This window comes from Rhinoraja longicauda, chromosome 5 (assembly GCF_053455715.1).
Source record: "Rhinoraja longicauda isolate Sanriku21f chromosome 5, sRhiLon1.1, whole genome shotgun sequence".
In the NCBI taxonomy this organism is placed as follows: domain Eukaryota; kingdom Metazoa; phylum Chordata; class Chondrichthyes; order Rajiformes; family Arhynchobatidae; genus Rhinoraja; species Rhinoraja longicauda.
In genome coordinates this window covers 55,015,578-55,034,417 of record NC_135957.1, presented here as the reverse complement: position 1 = coordinate 55,034,417, position 18,840 = coordinate 55,015,578, and the positions used below count along the sequence as shown (strand labels likewise).

The 18,840-nt window shown below is 42.4% G+C and overlaps 2 protein-coding genes across 3 annotated transcripts in view; both read left to right on the top strand.

Moving 5' to 3' along the window:
• Nucleotides 1-5,182: 5,182 nt before the first annotated feature.
• On the top strand, nt 5,183-6,666 carry fabp7b (fatty acid binding protein 7, brain, b). Its single transcript, XM_078399590.1, has 4 exons — nt 5,183-5,364; nt 5,641-5,813; nt 6,123-6,224; nt 6,309-6,666. The coding sequence occupies exons 1-4, from the start codon at nt 5,292-5,294 to the stop codon at nt 6,357-6,359; spliced, it is 399 nt and encodes a 132-aa protein (XP_078255716.1). The 5' UTR covers nt 5,183-5,291; the 3' UTR covers nt 6,360-6,666.
• A 1,232-nt stretch (nt 6,667-7,898) lies between these two features.
• The window catches only part of smpdl3a (sphingomyelin phosphodiesterase acid like 3A), a 32,498-nt gene continuing 21,556 nt past the window's right edge, over nt 7,899-18,840 (top strand). Inside the window, exon 1 of one of the 2 annotated variants that reach the window (XM_078399587.1) lies at nt 7,899-8,028. In XM_078399587.1, coding sequence (XP_078255713.1) covers nt 7,920-8,028 — 109 coding nt within the window. In that variant the 5' untranslated portion in view covers nt 7,899-7,919. Of the gene's footprint in view, nt 8,029-12,803; nt 13,074-18,840 lie in introns of those variants that run through there. The other variant, XM_078399589.1, reaches the window with a different exon arrangement.

Sequence of the window (18,840 nt, the reverse complement as noted above, 5' to 3'; positions counted from 1 at the left end):
TCTGCCGCAGGCAATGATGGTCTAGTTTTATACTGCCGACATAAAGTCTGTCCTCACCTTCTCCATCATGGTCTAGTTTGGCTCAGCCACCAAGCATGACATCCGGAGGCTGCAGCGCATCATATCATATCATCATATCATATATATACAGCCGGAAACAGGCCTTTTCGGCCCTCCAAGTCTGTGCCGCCCAGTGATCCCCGTACATTAGCACTATCCTACACCCACTAGGGACAATTTTTTTTAACATTTACCCAGCCAATTAACCTACATACCTGTACGTCTTTGGAGTGTGGGAGGAAACCGAAGATCTCGGAGAAAACCCACGCAGGTCACGGGGAGAACGTACAAACTCCTTACAGTGCAGCATCCGTAGTCAGGATCGAACCTGAGTCTCCGGCGCTGCATTCACTGTAAAGCAGCAACTCTACCGCTGCGCTACCGTGCAACGTTCGATCAGTCGCAAAAGTTGTTGGCTGCAACCTTCTGCCCATTGATGAACTGTACACTGCAAGGGCCAGGAAGCGAATGGGTAAGATCATCTCTGACCCTTCTCACCCTGGCCACAAACTCTGAAGCATTTCCCTCTGGAAGGTGACTCCGGACTGTCAAAGCCACCACAGCCAGACATGAAAACAACTTTTTTTCCATGAGCAGTAGCTACGCAACAGCCAAAAGTTTGTAGCCTCATTTTCCTCTGGTATTTTATTTCATTCCTCACATATTTAAATTATAATGCTTTATTCTTAATTGTCTACTGTGTATTGTGTTGTTACTTGCAAGCAAAGCACCGAGGCAAATTCCTTGTATGTATACATACTTGGCTAATAAAATATATTCAATTCAATTCAAGACCCGAAACGTCACCTATTCATGTTCTCAAGAGATGCTGCCTGACCTTCTGAGTTACTCCAGCCTTTGTGTCCCACCATTAATTGCCCATTCAGTTGAGTTCTCACCCACTCCCTACACATTAAATACAATTTTACAGAGGTCTATTATCCTACAAACCAACACATTTTGGGGATGTGGGAGGAAAGCAGACCTGAGGAAATCCATCCAATCATAGAGAACAATTCATCCCCAGACATACTGCACCCAAGGTGTGGCACCGTGAGGCAGTTGCTCTACCAAAATGTTAGATCAAAGGAAATATCTCTGATGCACTGAGATCAGGTTTGCCGCAGTGATACATTATAAATGAGGTCCTCTTGTCAATTAATTAACGAGGTAGTTAGAAGAAGCCTATACAATGAGGATGGTTAGAAAATGAGAACATGAACAAAGGAATGATCCAATAACTCAAAGAGTCCTACTGGATGAAGAAGTGAATTACTTGTACTTCTAATCTAATATACTTCACTGGGTGTTCATAATATGGTCTCCTCCATAACCCTAAGCTTTCAGTTGCCTGCCTCTTTAATTCTCCATCCCACTGTAATAATAGGCACAATGTTAGCTGAAGGAACAGCACCTCATCATCCATGTGAACTCATCACACCCTCCCCATCACAACATGGAATTCTATAACATGAGACAACATATTTGGTGTTGGCAGTACAGTGGCAGAGTTGCTGGTTACAGCACCGGAGACCCGGGTTCGATGCTGACCATGGGTGCTTGTCTGTATGGAGTTTGTACACTTTCCCCGTGACCTGCGTGGGTTTTTCCCGGGATCGCCGGTTTCCTCCCACACTTCAAAGAAGTACAGGCCTGTAGGTTAATTGGCTTGGTATAATTGTAAATCATCCCTAGTGTGTGTATAGGATAATGTTAGTTTGTGGAGATTTCTGGTCTGCACGAACTTGATGGGCCGAAGGGCCTGCTTCCACACTGTAAATCTAAACTAAACATTTCTCTGGTAGACACAAAATGCTGGAGTAACTCAGCGGGACAAACAGCATCTCTGGAGAGAATGGGTGACGTTTAGGGTCGAGACCTTTCTTCAGTCTGAAGCAGCATCTCTGGAGAGAAGGAATGGGTGACGTTTTGGGTCGAGACCCTTCTTCAGGCTTCACTCATAACGTCACCCATTCCTTCTCTCCAGAAATGCTGCTTGTCCCGCTGAGTTACCCCAGCAATTTGTGTCTACCTTCGATTTAAAGCAGCACCTGCAGTTTTTTCGTAAACATTTCTCTGTCTGTATCGGAACTGACCAGTCTGTCTCTGAAGTTAGCTCAGTTTTTTCTCTCTTTATTACCACAGGCTGAACTACGGAGCACATCCTGGGGCTCTGCATCTCACAATATTATGTTACTTAACTAGTGTCTCACTTACTCTAAATTCACATTTATGGTCATTTGTTCGAATTCTCACTCTCCAATTGTCCTGAATAATCTATCAACTCAATCACTTAATTTTGCCTTATTCCCATGGCAAGTCAGGCTACATCCTATCATAGATATTCGATTTGTCTTATCCCCCCCACGTGCACACATCCCCGAGCTCGATCCTGACCTAGGCTATTATCTGAGAACTAACTTGTTTTCTCACTTTCCCAGTGGTCTTCGATAAGAAACATTAACTCATTTTTCTTTCCGCAATGCCTCAGTAACTGTTGTGTTTCCAGCATTTTCTGTGTTTACTTCAGATAACATCTGCATTTTATTTAAATGTCCATCTATCGTCCACCCATGTGTCCAACATCTGCAGTTCATTGTTTCTACATTTTAAACGTAGATACCACTTTCATGCAAACTTGATGTAAGAATAAAACTGAATCAGTGCCTCTTCTACTTCTGTCGTATGTCTTTTAGACCTGCAGCTCCGTTGAGGCGAGCCAGGCCAACATGTCATCGTCCAGGTCAATCAGACCTCATTCACCATTCGGTGGCCGGTATTTGGGGCAACTGGTGACTATGTGCTCCACTGTCTGTGTTGGGTCCCCACACTCGCAGGAGGCACTGTCCACGAGGCCCCACCTCTTCATCGCTACTCCATAGTGTCCGACGCCTGTCCTCAAGCGATTGAGGGTTATCCACTGCTTTCGGGGCAGGTCCTGGCCAGGGATGTCCATGGGTTCACCGATGTAGCGGTGTAGCCTAGATGGTTCCGCTAACTTCCACTGGTCTCTCCATCTCGTCTTGACCCAGGTGGCCTTGGAAGTGTCAACCGGTGTTGGTACAGAGCAGCTCGTGGGCTTGCATGGCAAAGGGGTGCCGTGACTTGAGGCGCACATGTTATGGTGTCTCTGTGACGATCTGATGGAGAAGGTGGAAATCACTAGTCTGTGCCTTTCGAGAAAGGGCCAGCGTGGCTGCTTCTCGTCTGATGTTGGCCGGGGCGATGCCGGCAAGGACGGGCAGTTGGTTTACTGGGGTAGCTCGTAGGCATCTGGAGACAGTCCGTAGGGTGCTGTTGAGGGCAGCATCCAGCTTCTTAGCGTGAGGGCTACGGCACCAGACCGGGGCGCAGTACTCAGCGGCTGAGAACACCAGGGCCACTGTGGACATGCGCAGTGTCTTCGTCGTGGCTCCCCATGTGGTGCCGGCTAGGCGGCGTATCAGTGCGGCACGGGCGCTTATCTTTGCCTTGGCACCTTCCAGGTGTTGTTTGGATGACAGCGTTCTGTCGAGCTTCACTCTGAGGTACGTGGGGACGGGCTGGGACTCTAACCGGGCGTTATCCACCATGACTCTCATCTCGCGAGTCACTTCCCTGTTGTTAAGATGGAACATTGAGGATGTTGTCTGACCTGTACTGAGCTTAAGACGCCAGTTCCTCAAATATGAAGACAAGATGTTCATGTCTTCAGAGAGGCCCTCTTCTGCAGCTTCCCAGGATGGCTTACTGAGTAAAATGGCCAGGTCATCAGCATAGCCATACTTCTTTGACTGGGTTGCAGGCAGGTCATGGATGTAGATGTTGAACAGCATTGGTGCCAGCACAGAGCCCTGTGGGACACCGTTCTTGAGTTTCCTCACCCTGCTGCATTGGCCGTTGCTGGTGTGTAGCCGGTAGCTGCAGTTGCTCAGCATCTCCATGATGAAGCTCACCATGTGCTTGTCTGAGATGGTTTCCAGAAGCTTCATATGTAGTCCACGCAGCCAGACAGTAACGTATGCAGCTGCGATTGCGTATGCAATCAGTGCTTAACCAATGGGGGCTGGCCAAACGTACGGAGATTCGACCAATTCCGTTTTATGACATTTGCGTAGGTGCACTTGGATGATGAACAAACATTTACATGGTAGCATGTAAACAAAATACTGCAGATCTGAAGAAGGCTCCCGACACGAAACGTCATCAGCATGTTCTCCAGCGATGCTGCCTGACCCGCTGAGTTACTCCAGCACTTTGTGCCCTTTAAAAACAATTTAAATAACCAACCACTAGCATTTCACACCAAAGATATCTTTGTTTCGCACTACCATTCCTTCGACCGTGTTGTTATCTCTAAACCGAACACCAGGCGTCGCTTTCGCCGCCACAGATATCGTGAGCACGTATTTACTCATTTCATTTCTATGCATAGTTCATTTCTATCTCCGATTCATCGCAATTTGCTGTAATTAATTAGTTACATTAAAAATATCACTTTGGACACAACCAACCGGATTCCATCGTCAGCAAATATGTAACGCCGTCTATAACTATTTGATGATTGAAAGAAAACGCCTTCTAAAATATTTATTTGGAAAACAAATCCGATTTGTATGTAAATGGCATTAAAACTCATTGGGAACTAAACGGTCAGATCCAGAAAAATCCCCACTCTTATACATGTTAGTACAATTTAAATAGGAAAGAAACCTTGGCATAGGAAATCTTCTGATTTGAGATTTACTCACGTTAACTTAAATACAATGCGAATGGATGGAGACTTTTCTTGATAAAGTTGAAACGTCTGTTTTATTTTCTAAGCAATCGGGTTGTGAAATATAGAATACAATATTATGGAAATAGAATGTGTTAATGTGAAGAAACGCTGTAATGAATAGAGCATTCCACGTTTTAATCACAGCCTCTGTACTTCGAGTGTTTAGTTCTTTCGAAGTGTTTTCTTATAGTTCTTTCGAAGTGATCTTTGTTATCGCTTTATTTTCTTGAGTTGCTTCTAATACTTTCTGGTTGTTCGCTCGCAGTGGTCGGGTTGCAATTGACCTCATCCGTTATTTGTCATGCTCCGCCCGTGACTCCTCCTCGCCGCGGTTGTGTATTTAGGGGGTGTCGCGCCGAGCCGGACCACTGGCTTTATTTTGCAGTCTACGGGACCGCCAGTTACAATTTTAAGGTTAGTTCTCCACCCGAAGTCGCTTCTTTCACTTTCCCCAATCTTCGGTACCGGCACCATGGTCGATGCTTTCGTTGGAACCTGGAAGCTCATTGAAAGCGAGAATTTCGATGCATACATGAAAGCTTTGGGTAAGCAGCGCACTGCATGTCGGCATTCCTGCGAATAATTAAACCTTAAATCTGGCAGTCCAGACGGAAATATATGCTTGAAATAAACGTTTTATGTTAAACAACGACAGAGATCAATATTTTACGAGGAAGCTAAGTTATAGGCATGCTTGATGTTCTTCAGTGTAAATAATTCCTGCCGTGTTCATTCAAGGCAAAGCAGCAAATAGTTAGTCTGTTTCATTCGCTCGCTTTGAATGGAGAGTGGAAATTGGTGCAATATCTATATTTTGGCAGGTGTGAGTTTCGCTACTCGACAAGTCGGGAATGTGACCAAACCGACTATTGTCATCAGCAAAGAGGATGATACTGTGGCGGTGAAGACGCTGAGCACCTTTAAAAACACCGAAATCACTTTCAAACTAGGAGAAGAGTTCGACGAAACTACAGCGGACGACCGGGTCTGCAAAGTAAGTGCAGTGATTGTCATTGCCCATTGTGCGCTTCAGTAATAGATTCAGGCGATGTGGATAATTGAGCTGATGAATAAGACTTCTTTTCTGTTCTACCTCCCGATTTGGAGTCGCGGCGGGAGCAGGCAGAGATTTGTTTCAAACATTGCTTTTCGAAAGTAGTACATTGTCGTTACTCGCGAAACTGGATTTAAATATTTATAGCTACGTGGTCAAACGCAATTGTTGACAAATGATGCCCGGTTTCTTGTTTATTGCAATTAAGTACCTTTGCAGAACGATAATTCGTATTTTACTTGTCAACAGACAACGATAACTTTGGAAGGTGATAAACTTGTTCACGTCCAGAAATGGGATGGAAAGGAAACTAGTTTTGCCAGGGAGATCAAGGATGGCAAAATGATCATGGTACGTTAACCTGCAATTGTATTGCTATTGCATTATTCTTTTGGTGTGAATGGCTTAAGTTAAATTATACTTGTGTTTTAACAGACTCTAACATTTGATGATATTGTTGCGGTTCGTACCTACGAAAAGGCATAGCGTTCCACGCGAAGAACTGTCAGAGCAATCGTGTCCAGTTTATTGGACATGACAGTATTTGAAATCTGGAGCGGTTCTTCCTCTGACTGTACTGTGACTTGCCTGGATTTCCAGTGAAGAGCCAATCTGAGAACCTCTTTTGTAACAAGATACGAAATACTGTTTTTATGTTGTAAAAACAAAATTAACAGACTAGCATTTTTAATACCTGTACATCACTTATCCACGTTTTTATTTTTTATAAAATGGAATTTGGTCGTAGAAGAATGAAGAAATTGAAGCGGTCAATAAACATGTTGCTCTGGAACTGGCGGTTGTGGTTTCTTATGCTAACACTTTTGTGCAAACTATTTGCCTTTTCGTGTTATCACCAATGTTCGATCTCTGCGCACGGATTCAATTTACAGAAAAAAAGTTATTTAGTTCCTTTCTAAAGGTATAGACTCTAAAGCGCTTAAATACATTGGGAGATTAAACTTCAGCCGCTTCCTGTCGTTCTAAAGACAACAAAGTGGCATATTTAATAAATATCAATTGTAACAAGAGAGTCACGAGAGGCTATTATTCCGCAATAGCAGAACAATCGTATTCATGCTTTGGAGATTAATTAACATTTTCAGCTCGATCTTTTAAACACGTTGAACAGTCATGCAAAGTCAAAATAGATTTTCAAAGACAAATTGTTCCAAATATTCTGTAAAGCATCGTGGAAGATCAAATATACCTCCCATGACTAGTTTTCCAATCGCATGTGTGGAAAAAAAATCCACTTCACTTGTGTAATTTCTTCATCTCATCTCGCATGCAGATTTATTGTGCCAGTTCACGGTGGCACAATATCGGCATCGTATCGGGAGAGCTTAGTTGTTACCTCGGCAACCTCGAAGGAAATCGACTATTTTTCACTTTTAATAAGAGATCTATGGTCCAATTTAGTGCATTTCTAAAGGAAATGTCGTAATTTTAAATTGTCATTTTCGTTGTAAAGTGTTTTTTCTTATACATCCCCAAAACGAAAAAATAAAGTACTTAAAACAAGAGAGTTGAAATGCAGAACAGTAAAAAGTTAAAAAAAACAGAGCATTCATACCTAAATCTCGCCAGTTCCAGTTTACTTGAAATGAATTTGGAACAAATCCGAGTTCAAATTCCAATTTCAGAATTAGAACAGTTCTTTACATAAATGAATCAGCCAAATTCAACAGTGAGTAGACTCGATAGTCCGAATGGCCTAATTCTGCTCCTCTGGTGTATATGCACATTAAAAGGAATAGCAAGGGAACAGCAAATTATCAAGTTGATTTCAGAGTGCATAATAAAATCTGTACCGTGTGATAATATTTCAAAGGGATTAAGCTGCAGGGGTTACATTGACGCGAAGTTGGCTATTTTCTGGTGGTTTATAACAGTGTGTCCCCAGTATTGAGTCACTGAGTGTGAGGAGGACTGAGCGCTTGACCCGATCAGAACGCGGCCCGGATCCGCGCTGGTCACGTGCTGGCGCGCGCTGCGGCTGCGCGCTGCGGCTGCGCGGAGGTTCCTGCAGTCGGCCGGGCAGCGATGGAAGTCGGTGGGGCATCTGTGCAGCTGTGGCTTGTTTGCGGATTGTGGCTGCTCGCCGCAGATTTAGTGGCGTCTGCCGCCGCACCGACAAGGGTCAGGGTCACAGGTAAGCGGAGTGAAAAGTTGCTCTCGCCGGGTGACTGAGATCCAAAGGTGTGGCAGAAGTGTTTACTTGTTTTGGGGTTAAAATCATACTGCCTTCATGTCTCCACCCTAAAATATTGCTCTGAAATTAGGGGAATGCAATCTTAAGAAAAGGAAGTGTAAGAAAATAAATGCAGATGCTGGTACAAATCGAAGGTATTTATTCACAAAATGCTGGAGTAACTCAGGGTCTCGACCCGAAACGTCACCCATTCCTTCTCTCCTGAGCTGCTGAGTTACTCCAGCATTTTGTGATATAAATACCTTTAATGTTAAGAAAAGGAATGTCACATTTGTTTTGGTAAAGTATTACCGACGACAAGTTAATTTAGGTATATCGGCGCCATAAGGTTGTGTTTGGGTAAAAGTTATACGCTGTAGTTTGCTTTATTAGCGACTGAGTACCTTGGAAAGAAAGTGCTTAGTTTCTGATCGTGCAAAAACATTAAATGGATAATTGGGAAGTAATTGCGGGAGCAAAATTACATATAGATCAGTGTGAAGATAACGCAGGGGTTTCCACGAAATTAAGGATCGTTTATTGTGGTGGCGATTTAAAAACCGGAATTAATGGACGCATAAACTACCAAGGTCTCTCAAGTTTTCATTATTATTACTGAACCGCGTAAACATTAAGTTGTTTACAACAAATTCCAGCATCGTCAGTTTCTACTCTTAGACCAGTCGCAAATACGGCAGAGAGGAAAATACATTGGTTTTGGAAGGGTCTAAGATTACTTACCCATTCCAAGTAGTTGTCTAAAATTATATTTTCCTAAAAAAAGTGATTATTTTTTTTGTACATACATGCAATGGGCCTACTTCATTATCACAAGGGAGAATGTTTCATAGACTTTTGAAGGGTTGGTGGTTTCTAAGATTAATTTTACAGATCATATTATAAGATTCTAATGTCCTGGCTTCACTATCTAGACCTTTTTACAACCTTAGACCCAGAAAATTGTGTCTCTCTTGTCTTGTGATAATTAATTCAATTTATATAACTGGTTTTAATCCATATGCACAATTCTTTTGACTGCTCTAATCTATCATCTCACTGTATGCCATATTCAACATTTCTATATTTTGGGTTGTTTGAATCATATATGGACACTTCTAAATTCGCTGCACCAATGATTTATAAAGTGGCAGGATTACCTTACGGTCCTCTTGATCTTTACCTTTTAACATATCCTATTCTCTGGAGGGACAGGAAATATTACACACAGAGAATGTTCTACTTTGGTTTATTATGTATCACGTGCAACCTGGTACACCATCAGTGGATATATTTAAAGCAGAGATAGATAGATTCTTGATTAGTATAGGTGTCAGGGGTTATGGGGAGAAGGAAGGTGAATGGAGTTAGGAGGGAGAGATAGATCAGCCATGATTGAATAGCGGAGTAGACGATGGGCCGAATGACCTAATTCTGCTCCTATCACTTATGACCCCTCCCCCAATGCCAACATTGCAATGTTGCAGGTCTTGGTTCCCTTTGTGAAAGAGGGTGGGCCACAAATATAACTTGGAGGAAGAAAGAGAACCTTGTTGAACCAACAAGATTTAAAATATGCTAATGAGCACACAGCGGCATAGCCTTTTAGATTCTGTACAAAATACATATCCAATGACAGACCATCAAGTTTGACACTGATGAACTGGTTGCTTTGAAGAGGTATTAGGAGAATAAGATTTTTTCCCACTTTAAATTGAATGGTAGAGTAAATAACCAAAATAAAAGTAAAAATACATGAAAAATTGACTTCATAAAACCAGATAGTGAAAGCGTAACATTTACTTCAAGTAGCCTGAAGAAGGGTCCCAACCCAACTTGTCCATCCTCAACTTCCAACATTTTGTTTTTCTCTACTGGGTGTCAGTTCACCATTTCCATGGAAGCAGAAAGCAGCCTGCTTGTCAGTGTCCAGATCGGAGGGGGGCTGTGATGGACGTAACCACTCTTGGCAAATTTGGAACCTGCTGAATTCCTTCAACATTTTTTACTCAAGATTCCAGCATCTGCATTTTGTGTCTCAAATTTACTTCAATGTTTGGGGAACATTCCTTTGAAAAGTGTGAATTCTTATATTAACATTAATGTGTTCCTTAACAGTCACACACTCGCATATATATTCACAAGTTCACAAATTGTACAGAGCCCAGGTGAGACTGCACCTGGAGTACTGTGTGCAGCTTTGGTCTCCAAATTTGAGGAAGGATATTCTTGCTATTGAGGGCGTGCAGCTTAGGTTTACTGGGTTAATTCCCGGAATGGCAGGACTGTCGTATGTTGAAAGACTGGATCGACTAGGCTTGTATATAAGATTATTAAGGGGTTGGACACGTTAGAGGCAGGAAACATGTTCCCTGGGGGAGTCCAGAACCAGGGGCCACTGTTCAAGAATAAGGGGTAGGCCATTTAGAACGGAGATGAGGAAAGACTTTTTCAGTCAGAGAGTTGTAAAGCTGTGGAATTCTCTGCCTCAGAAGGCGGAGGAGGCCATTTCTCTGAGTGCTTTCAAGAGAGAGCTAGATAGAGCTCTTAAGGATAGTGGAGTCAGGGGGTATGAGGAGAAGGCAGGAACGGGGTACTGATTGGGAATGATCAGCCATGATCACATTGAATGGCGGTGCTGGCTCGAAGGGCCGAATGGCCTACTCCTGCACCTATTGTCTAAATTGTGGGAGTAGAATTAGGCCATTCAGCCCGTCGGGTCTACGCCATTCAATCATGGCTGATCTCTGCCTCCTAGTCCTATTTTCCTGCCTTCTCCCCATAACTCTTGACACTTGTTATAATCAAAAATTTGTCTATATCTACCTTTAAAATATACACTTTCTTGGCCTCCACTGCCCTCTGTGGCAATTAACTACCACAGATTACCCTCTGATAAAGAAGTTCCTCCTCTTTGTAAAAGAGCACCCTTTAATTCTGAGGCTATGATCTCTAGTCCTAGACTCTCCCACCATTGGAAACATCCTTTCCACATCCACTCTATACCTTTCATTATTCTGTAAGTTTCAATGAGGTCCCCCCTCAACCGTCTAAACTCCTGTGAGTAGAGGCCCAGTGCTGTCAAACACTCATCATATGCTAACCCACTCATTCCTGGAATCATTCTTGTAAACCTCGTCTGGACCTTCCTTTAACTGCAAATTTTACAGGCTATCAACCTCTTTTATGTTTAAAGTGCCAAACGTAAGTGAGTGATCAAAACCTGGGCAATATATTGATTATGAGCCATGAAAGGTGTAGAGGCACTATTGGCACTAGGCTTGCGATAATGTTGTTGTGATGAAGTGCTCAGGCCAAACATGTTTGAAGCAAAAATTAGAGATGATTTTCACGATTTTTTTAAAATATAAAGAGTTTGCTAAAATGACTATGAAAAGATTCTGTTAGGTTCTGAAGATGAATCATCTTGGGGAAAACAAGAATTGTTATGCAGTTAATAGCGGCATAGAATGCTTTGAAAACCATGATTAAAACAAAAAACTGTTGTATGTTTCAAGAGCAACATTTGTATTTAGGAGGGAAAATTACATTAGTGTAATAGGTAGACACAAAACTGGAGTAACTCAGTATGTCTGGAGAAAAGGAATAGGTGACGTTTTGGGTCGAGACCCTTCTTCAGACGGAGAGTCAGGTGAAAGGGAAATTCTCCATTAGAAGAAGGGTCTCGACCCAAAATGTCACCTATTCCTTTTCTCCAAAGAGGCTGCTGACCAGCTGAGTTACTCCAGTTTTTTGTGTCTATATCTTCGGTTTAAACCAGCATCTGCAGTTCCTGCCTACACATTAGTATGGGTGCTTGGTTGTCAGCACAGTCATGCCTTTTTTGATAGGTTTGATGATTATGAGGAGTGGATATAAGAATTGGTTGTGATTTGTTGACTGTAAGTAGGAAGAATTTGGGAAGTGATTGGTGGTGTAGTGAGTTGGCAGAAAGTGAAAAATGAAACTTAACTCTGCAAAGTGTGAGGGAATGCTTCTGAGGAGGTGCGACCAGTTAAAGCAGTATATGGAAAAATGATAAACTGTGTGTGGTGGAGCCAAGGGAATGCATCTCCACAGATCCTTTCAAGTAGTAGGGACGGTTAGTAAGGGTGTTAGAAGAATGTTCGGCATTATTAATGAAGGCACAGAATGTAAGAGGAGAGAGATGTATGCATCACCAGTAAGGCTGCAGTTTGTGGACTATGTCCAGTTCTGGTCACTGCAATACAGGAAGGGTGTGATCCTACAACAAAAGATACGGAAGAGATTTGAGGATGTTGCCAGGACTGAAATATTGTAGCAATAGGAACGATTCAATAGACTAGAGTTATTTTCTTTGAAACGCCTGAAGAGAGACTTAGAAACACTAGGAACTGCAGATGCTGGTTTTTAGAGCATTACACAAAGTACTGGATGAACTCAGCAGACCAGGCAGCCTCTATGGAGGAATGTGTGAATGGCATTTTGGGTTGGGACCCTTGAGGAGGGAGGTGATAACTGGAGAAGAGAGAAGGGGGCAGGACAAAGCCTGGCAAATGATACAGGAGATGGGTGGGGGGTGATTGGCTAATGGGTGGAGTAAGTGACAGTGGCTAGATGTGAAAACAAGACAAAAGGGTGTCAGATAAAGACAACCTCTTGTTTTTTATAGCAAATTTTGTTGCCTAAAGTCACAAGTACTAGGTAAAATAGGAAGTACGATACAAACAGGAAGGACGGTACAAACGATGCTCTAGGCCAAAAGTTTGAAAAAAACGAGGGGACATGGATTTAAGGTAATCAGTAGAAGGATCCAAGGGGAGAAGAGGAAAGGTTCCTTCACCCATTGAGTATAGGAGGTTGGCAACTCACTGCTTGAATGAGTGGCAGACACACAAGCCATCATCACAGTACCACATTACTGGGATGTGCACTTTAAGAGTCGAGACCTGAAGTGGTATGAACCTACAGCTGGAAAGTGGGATTAAGTTGGCACCGACATGATGAAGAGAATTACCTCTAGTGAAGTAAGTTTTCTTTTATAATGGGTATTGCTAATAAAGAACTATAATAGTAACATAAGCTGTAAGCACGGTTTGTATTGTGAACTACTTTAATTTTGCAGCCTATTGATCACTTTGGCTTCAACAGAGTAAACGGAAACTTTTTTAATAGGTGGGGTAAAGAATGAAGGTGACCATCAGACCAAACTCTTCATTTTGAACAAAAATATGTTTCTTTGGAAGTTCATGAAATAACATCTATTGGTGATGGAATGAGGTCATGTTAACAATTGCAAACTTCCATTGAAAACATAGAAAAACAGGTTACAATTATACCATTTCAGTTATTGCTTAGACATTTACGGGTGCATATCAGTTAGAAATAGTTAAAGACAGAATATAGATAAAATTATTAATTCCCATTTGGGAAGAGCTAGTAACTGACAAATGGACAATAGTAGGCTGAAAAAAGACTGAATTGCATGGCTTATTTATTCTCGTTTTTGCAATTTGCTAAATTTGCAGTTTCCCCTAATTCTAATTATGTATGCTTGTCACAGCAAAATCAGCTTTTTTGATGACCTTGAAGTTTCACACTGCGTGACAATCCTGCTGCGTAACTGAAGTATATCAGTTTCCTGTAATGTTTCCCTGCAGCATTGCAATGCTGTGGGTCACAGCTTGAAATGATTCTACTTGGACAACAGTGTGATTGTTGGAGTAGATGCAAGAGAGAAACCTTGACCAAAATTGCCTATTTTAGCAGAAAGATTAAAAACATATTATCTAAATGGTGAGAGATTGTAGAATGTGAGATCTAGATGTCTTGATACATGATTTGCAAATGCTTGTAAGCAAGCATAGAAAGTAATTAGGAAAGCTAACAGAACCTTATCATTTATTGTGAGGGGGATTTGTTTGTCCTTTGTATAAGGCATTGGTGAGACTATACCTAGAGTGTTGTGTATAATGTTGTGTATAATGTTGGTCATGTTTAAGGAAGAATGTAAATGTGCTGGGAATAGTTTGGATTGGTATGTCATCTAATGGGCAGGTTGTGTTATAGGGAAAAGCTGGAGAAACGGCTTCTGTCCACAAGAGCGAGAGAGGAATTGATTGAAACAAGTTAAATACTGATGGGTCTTTTCTCTTGCAGGAGAATCTAAATTGAGCATTCATTGTTTAACAACATTTAAGGTAGAGAAAGCGTAAACTTTATTTTCTCAACTTTTGAGAGTCTTTGGAATGCTCCTCCTCAAAGGGTGGTGGAAACAGAGAATTGTAATGTTATGGCAGAAGTGGAGACATTCTTGACAAGTAAAGAGATGAAAGGTTATGGATGGTAGGTACGAATGCGGAGGTGAGGTTAGAGTTCGAGTAGTCATGAATTTAATAAATGGCAGAGCAGCTCCAGGGACCACGTGGCCTACTTCTGTTTCTAATATAGATATGTGTGTGTTTCTGATATAACATGATATAGATAGTAATATAACATGGAGGTACAAGAGACTGCAGCTGCTGGAACCTGAAGCAAAAAAAAAGGCAAGCTGCTGGAGGACTTGTGGAGCATCTTTGGAGGGAAATGGGCAGTCGATGTTTCAGGTTGAGACCTTTCATCAATGCATTCAATGTGATAAATGCACTGACCTCCAAGTTGAAGGAGGACATCTTTGCAGTTGGGGCGTTTAAAAAGACCCAAGTGAATGGGTATGAAACATATTCTACAAACAAGTTTTCGATTAAGCATCAGTGTTCTGTAAAAATACCAATGAACCCTGACAGCGATATTAATTATACAGACCTGGGAGATAAACAACAAACAGTGAATAAAGTTTCCTTGATTCTGTCAACTTGATTCAATGTGATTCCGCCTGCCAGTAATATCTTCCCACCTGTGCTTGCTTCTGCTTTCTGTAGAGAACAGTCCCTCCTCAACATGTCCCTTCCCACTCAACAAAAAAAGGTGAAAATGTGTGGAGTAACTTAGTGTGTCAGGCAACATCTCTGGAAAACATAGATAGAAGATGTTTTGGGTCAGTTCCTTCAGACTGATAATAGTATGGGGGAGGGGGAAGAGGAAGAGAACTGGAAAGGATGAGGGGCAGGACAAAGCCTGGGGAGTTATAAGTGCATGTAGATTAAAGTTTTTGATAGGCAGATGGTTGGACAAAATTATGAAAATGCAAAAGGTGTGAGATAAGGATGGAAGTTCAAATTATGAATCCAGAGGAAGGAACATAGGAGGGATAGAAAGAGAGAGGGCAGAATTCCTGGTGGGACACAGGGAGGAGATGTGGAAAAAGTGGATGGGTTTGAGGTTAGGTATGTGAAATTTGAGAATTCAATTTTAATTCTGTTGGGTTGTAAGCTACCTAGGCGGAGTATGAGGTATTCCTCTAATTTGCATTTGGCTTCATTCTGGCAATAGAGGAAGCTGAGGACAGAAAGGTCAGTACAGGACTGGGATAGCTTTGGATAGCTTAAAAAAAAATAAAACACTCAATGTAGTTTTTCTGTGATGATTATCTTGACCTGTTAGATTTGAGCGAAAGTTACTTCAGCCCCTCTCCATTCACTCAAGCAGTACAGCTAGCTGGGTCTTATATGGAAACAAATAACTGCAGATGCTGGTTAACACACGAAAGAGAACAATGCTGGAGTGACTCAGCAGGTCAGACAGCATCTCTGGAGAATGTGAATGTGTGATGTTTTGGGTCGAGACCCTTCTTCGTCACCTATCCATGTTCTCCAGAGATGCTGCCTGACCCGCTGAGTTACTAATATAATAATAATATATTCCTTTATTCGTCCCACACCAGGGAAATTTGCAAGTACTCCAGCACTTTGTGTCCTTTGGGGTCCTATCTGGTGTGCCTTGCATGAAATTTTAAACTTTGCACTTTTCCTTTTGTTAATTTCTGTGATGACGTGCAAATGAATAAACTCTGATTCGCATTGTGTAGCATTCATTTTGCTCGGGTATTTTGATGTTATAATTTGTCATAGGCACCATGTATAGGAAAGATGTTGTCAAGTTGGAAAGGGTACAGAGAAGATTTCCGAGAATGTTGCCAGGACTCGAGAGTCTGGGCTATAGGGAGAGGTTGAGTAGGCTGGGACTCTATTCCTTGGAGCACAGAAGGATGAGGAGTGATCTTGTGTGTAAAATCATGAGGGGAATAGATCGGGTAGATGCACAGAGACTCTTGCCCAGAGTAGGTGAATAAAGCACCAGAGAACATAGGTTTAAGGTAAAGGGGAAAAGATTGAATAGGAATCTGAGGGGTAACCTTTTCACACAAAGGTTGGTAGGTGTATGTAATGAGATGACAGAGATCGTTAAGGTAGGGACTATCCCAACATTTAAGAAATAGTTAGACAGGTACATGGATAGGACAGGTTTGGAGAGATATGGGCCAAACACAGGAAGGTGGGACTAGTGTATCTGTGACATGTTGGGTGGTGTGGGAGTTGGGCCGAAGGGCCTGTTTCCACGCTATATCACTCTATAGACTCATAGTCATATAGCGTAGAAACTGGCCCATCATCCTAACTTGCCCACACTGACCAACATGTTCCATCTACACTAGTCTCACCTGCTTGCATTTGGCCCATATCCCTGTAAACCTATCCTATCCATGTACCTTTCTAAACGTTTCTTAAATGCTGCGATAGTACCTACCTCAACTACCTCTTCTGACGGCTTGAACCATAAACCCATCGCCCTTTATTTTAAAAAAAATTACCCATCAGATTCCTAATAAATCTTTCCCTCCTCGCCTTAAACCCATTTCCTCTGGTTCTCGATTCTCATTTTCTGGGAAAGAGACTCTGCGTGTTTACCTCATCTATTCCCCTTATGATTTCGTACATTTCTATAAGGTCACCCCTTATCCTCCTGCGCTCCAACGAATAGAGTCCTAGGCTGCTCAACCACTCCCAAAAACTCAGGTCCTTGGGTCCTGACAATATCCTCGTAAATATTCTCTGTACCTTTTCCAACATGCCAACATCTTTCCTGTAACCTGGTGCCCAAATTGATCATCCATTGATCAGAGCCATTAGGAGACAGTAATCATAATATGCTGTTTTAATCTACAAATTGAGAGGGAGAAGGGGAAATCGGAAGTGTCAGTATTACAGTATAGCAAAGGGGATTACACAGGCATGAGGCAGGAGCTGGCCAGATTTGACTGGAAGGAGGCACTAGCTGGGAAGACGATGGAATAGCAATGGCAGGTATTCCTGGGAATAATGCTGTAGTTGCAGGATCAATTCATTCCAAAGAGGAGGAAAGATTCTAAGGGGAGTAAGAGGCACCCATGGCTGACAAGGAAAGTCAAGAACAGCATAAAAATAAAAGAGAAGAAGTATATCATAGCAAAGAAGAGCAGGAAGCCAGAGGATTGGGACTATTTTAAAGAGCAACAGAAGATAACTAAAAAGGCAATACGGGGAGAAAAGATGAGGCACGAAGGTAAGCTAGCCAATAATATAAAGGAAGATAGTAAAAGTTTCTTTAGGTATGTGAAGAGGAAAAAAATAGTTAAGGCAATTGTGGGTCCCTTGAAGACAGAAGCAGGGGAATTTATTATGGGGAACAAGGAAATGGCAGACGAGTTGAACCTGTCTTCACTAAGGAAGATACAAACAATCTCCCAAATGTTCTAGTGGCCAGAGATCATAGGGTGACGGAGGAACTGAAGGAAATTCACATTAGGCAGGAAATGGTGTTGGGTAGACTGATGGGACTGAAGGCTGAATAATCCCCAGGGCTTGATGGTCTGCATCCCAGGGTACTTAAGGAGGTGGCTCTAGAAATCGTGGACGCATTGGTGATTATTTTCCAATGTTCTATAGATTCAGGATCAGTTCCTGTGTATTGGAGGGTAGCTAATGTTATCACACTTTTTAAGAAAGGAGGGAGAGAGAAAACAGGAAATTATAGACCAGTTAGTCTGACATCGGTGGTGGGGAAGATGCTGGAGTCAATTATAAAAGACGAAATTGCAGAGCATTTGGATAGCAGTAACAGGTTCGTTCCGAGTCAGCATGGATTTACGAAGGGGAAATCATGCTTGACTAACCTTCTGGAATTTTTTGAGGATGTAACTAGGAAAATGGACAGGGGAGAGCCGGTGGATGTAGTGTACCTTGACTTTCAGAAAGCCTTCGACAAGGTCCCACATAAGAGATTAGTGGGCAAAATTAGAGCACATGGTATTGGGGGCAGGGTACTGACGTGGATAGAAAATTGGTTGACAGAAAGCAAAGAGTGGGGATAAATGGGTCTCTTTCAGAATGGCAGGCAGTGACTAGTGGGGTACCGCAAGGCTCAGTGCTGGGACCGCAGCTATTTACAATATATATTAATGACTTAGATGAAGGGATTAAAAGTAACATTAGCAAATTTGCAGATGACACAAAGCTGGGTGGTAGTGTGAGCTGTGAGGAAGATGCTACGAGGTTGCAGGGTGACTTGGACAGGTTGTGTGAGTGGGCAGATGCAGTTTAATGTGGATAAATGTGAGGTTATCCACTTTGGTGGTAAGAATAGGAAGGCAGATTATTATCCGAATGGTGTCAAGTTAGGAAAAGGGGATGTACAACGAGATCTGGGTGTCCTAGTGCATCAGTCACTGAAAGGAAGCATGAAGGTATAGCAGGCAGCGAAGAAAGCCAATGGAATGTTGGCCTTCATAACAAGAGGAGTTGAGTATAGGAGCAAAGAGGTCCTTCTGCAGTTGTACAGGGCCCTGGTGAGACCGCACCTGGAGTACTGTGTGCAGTT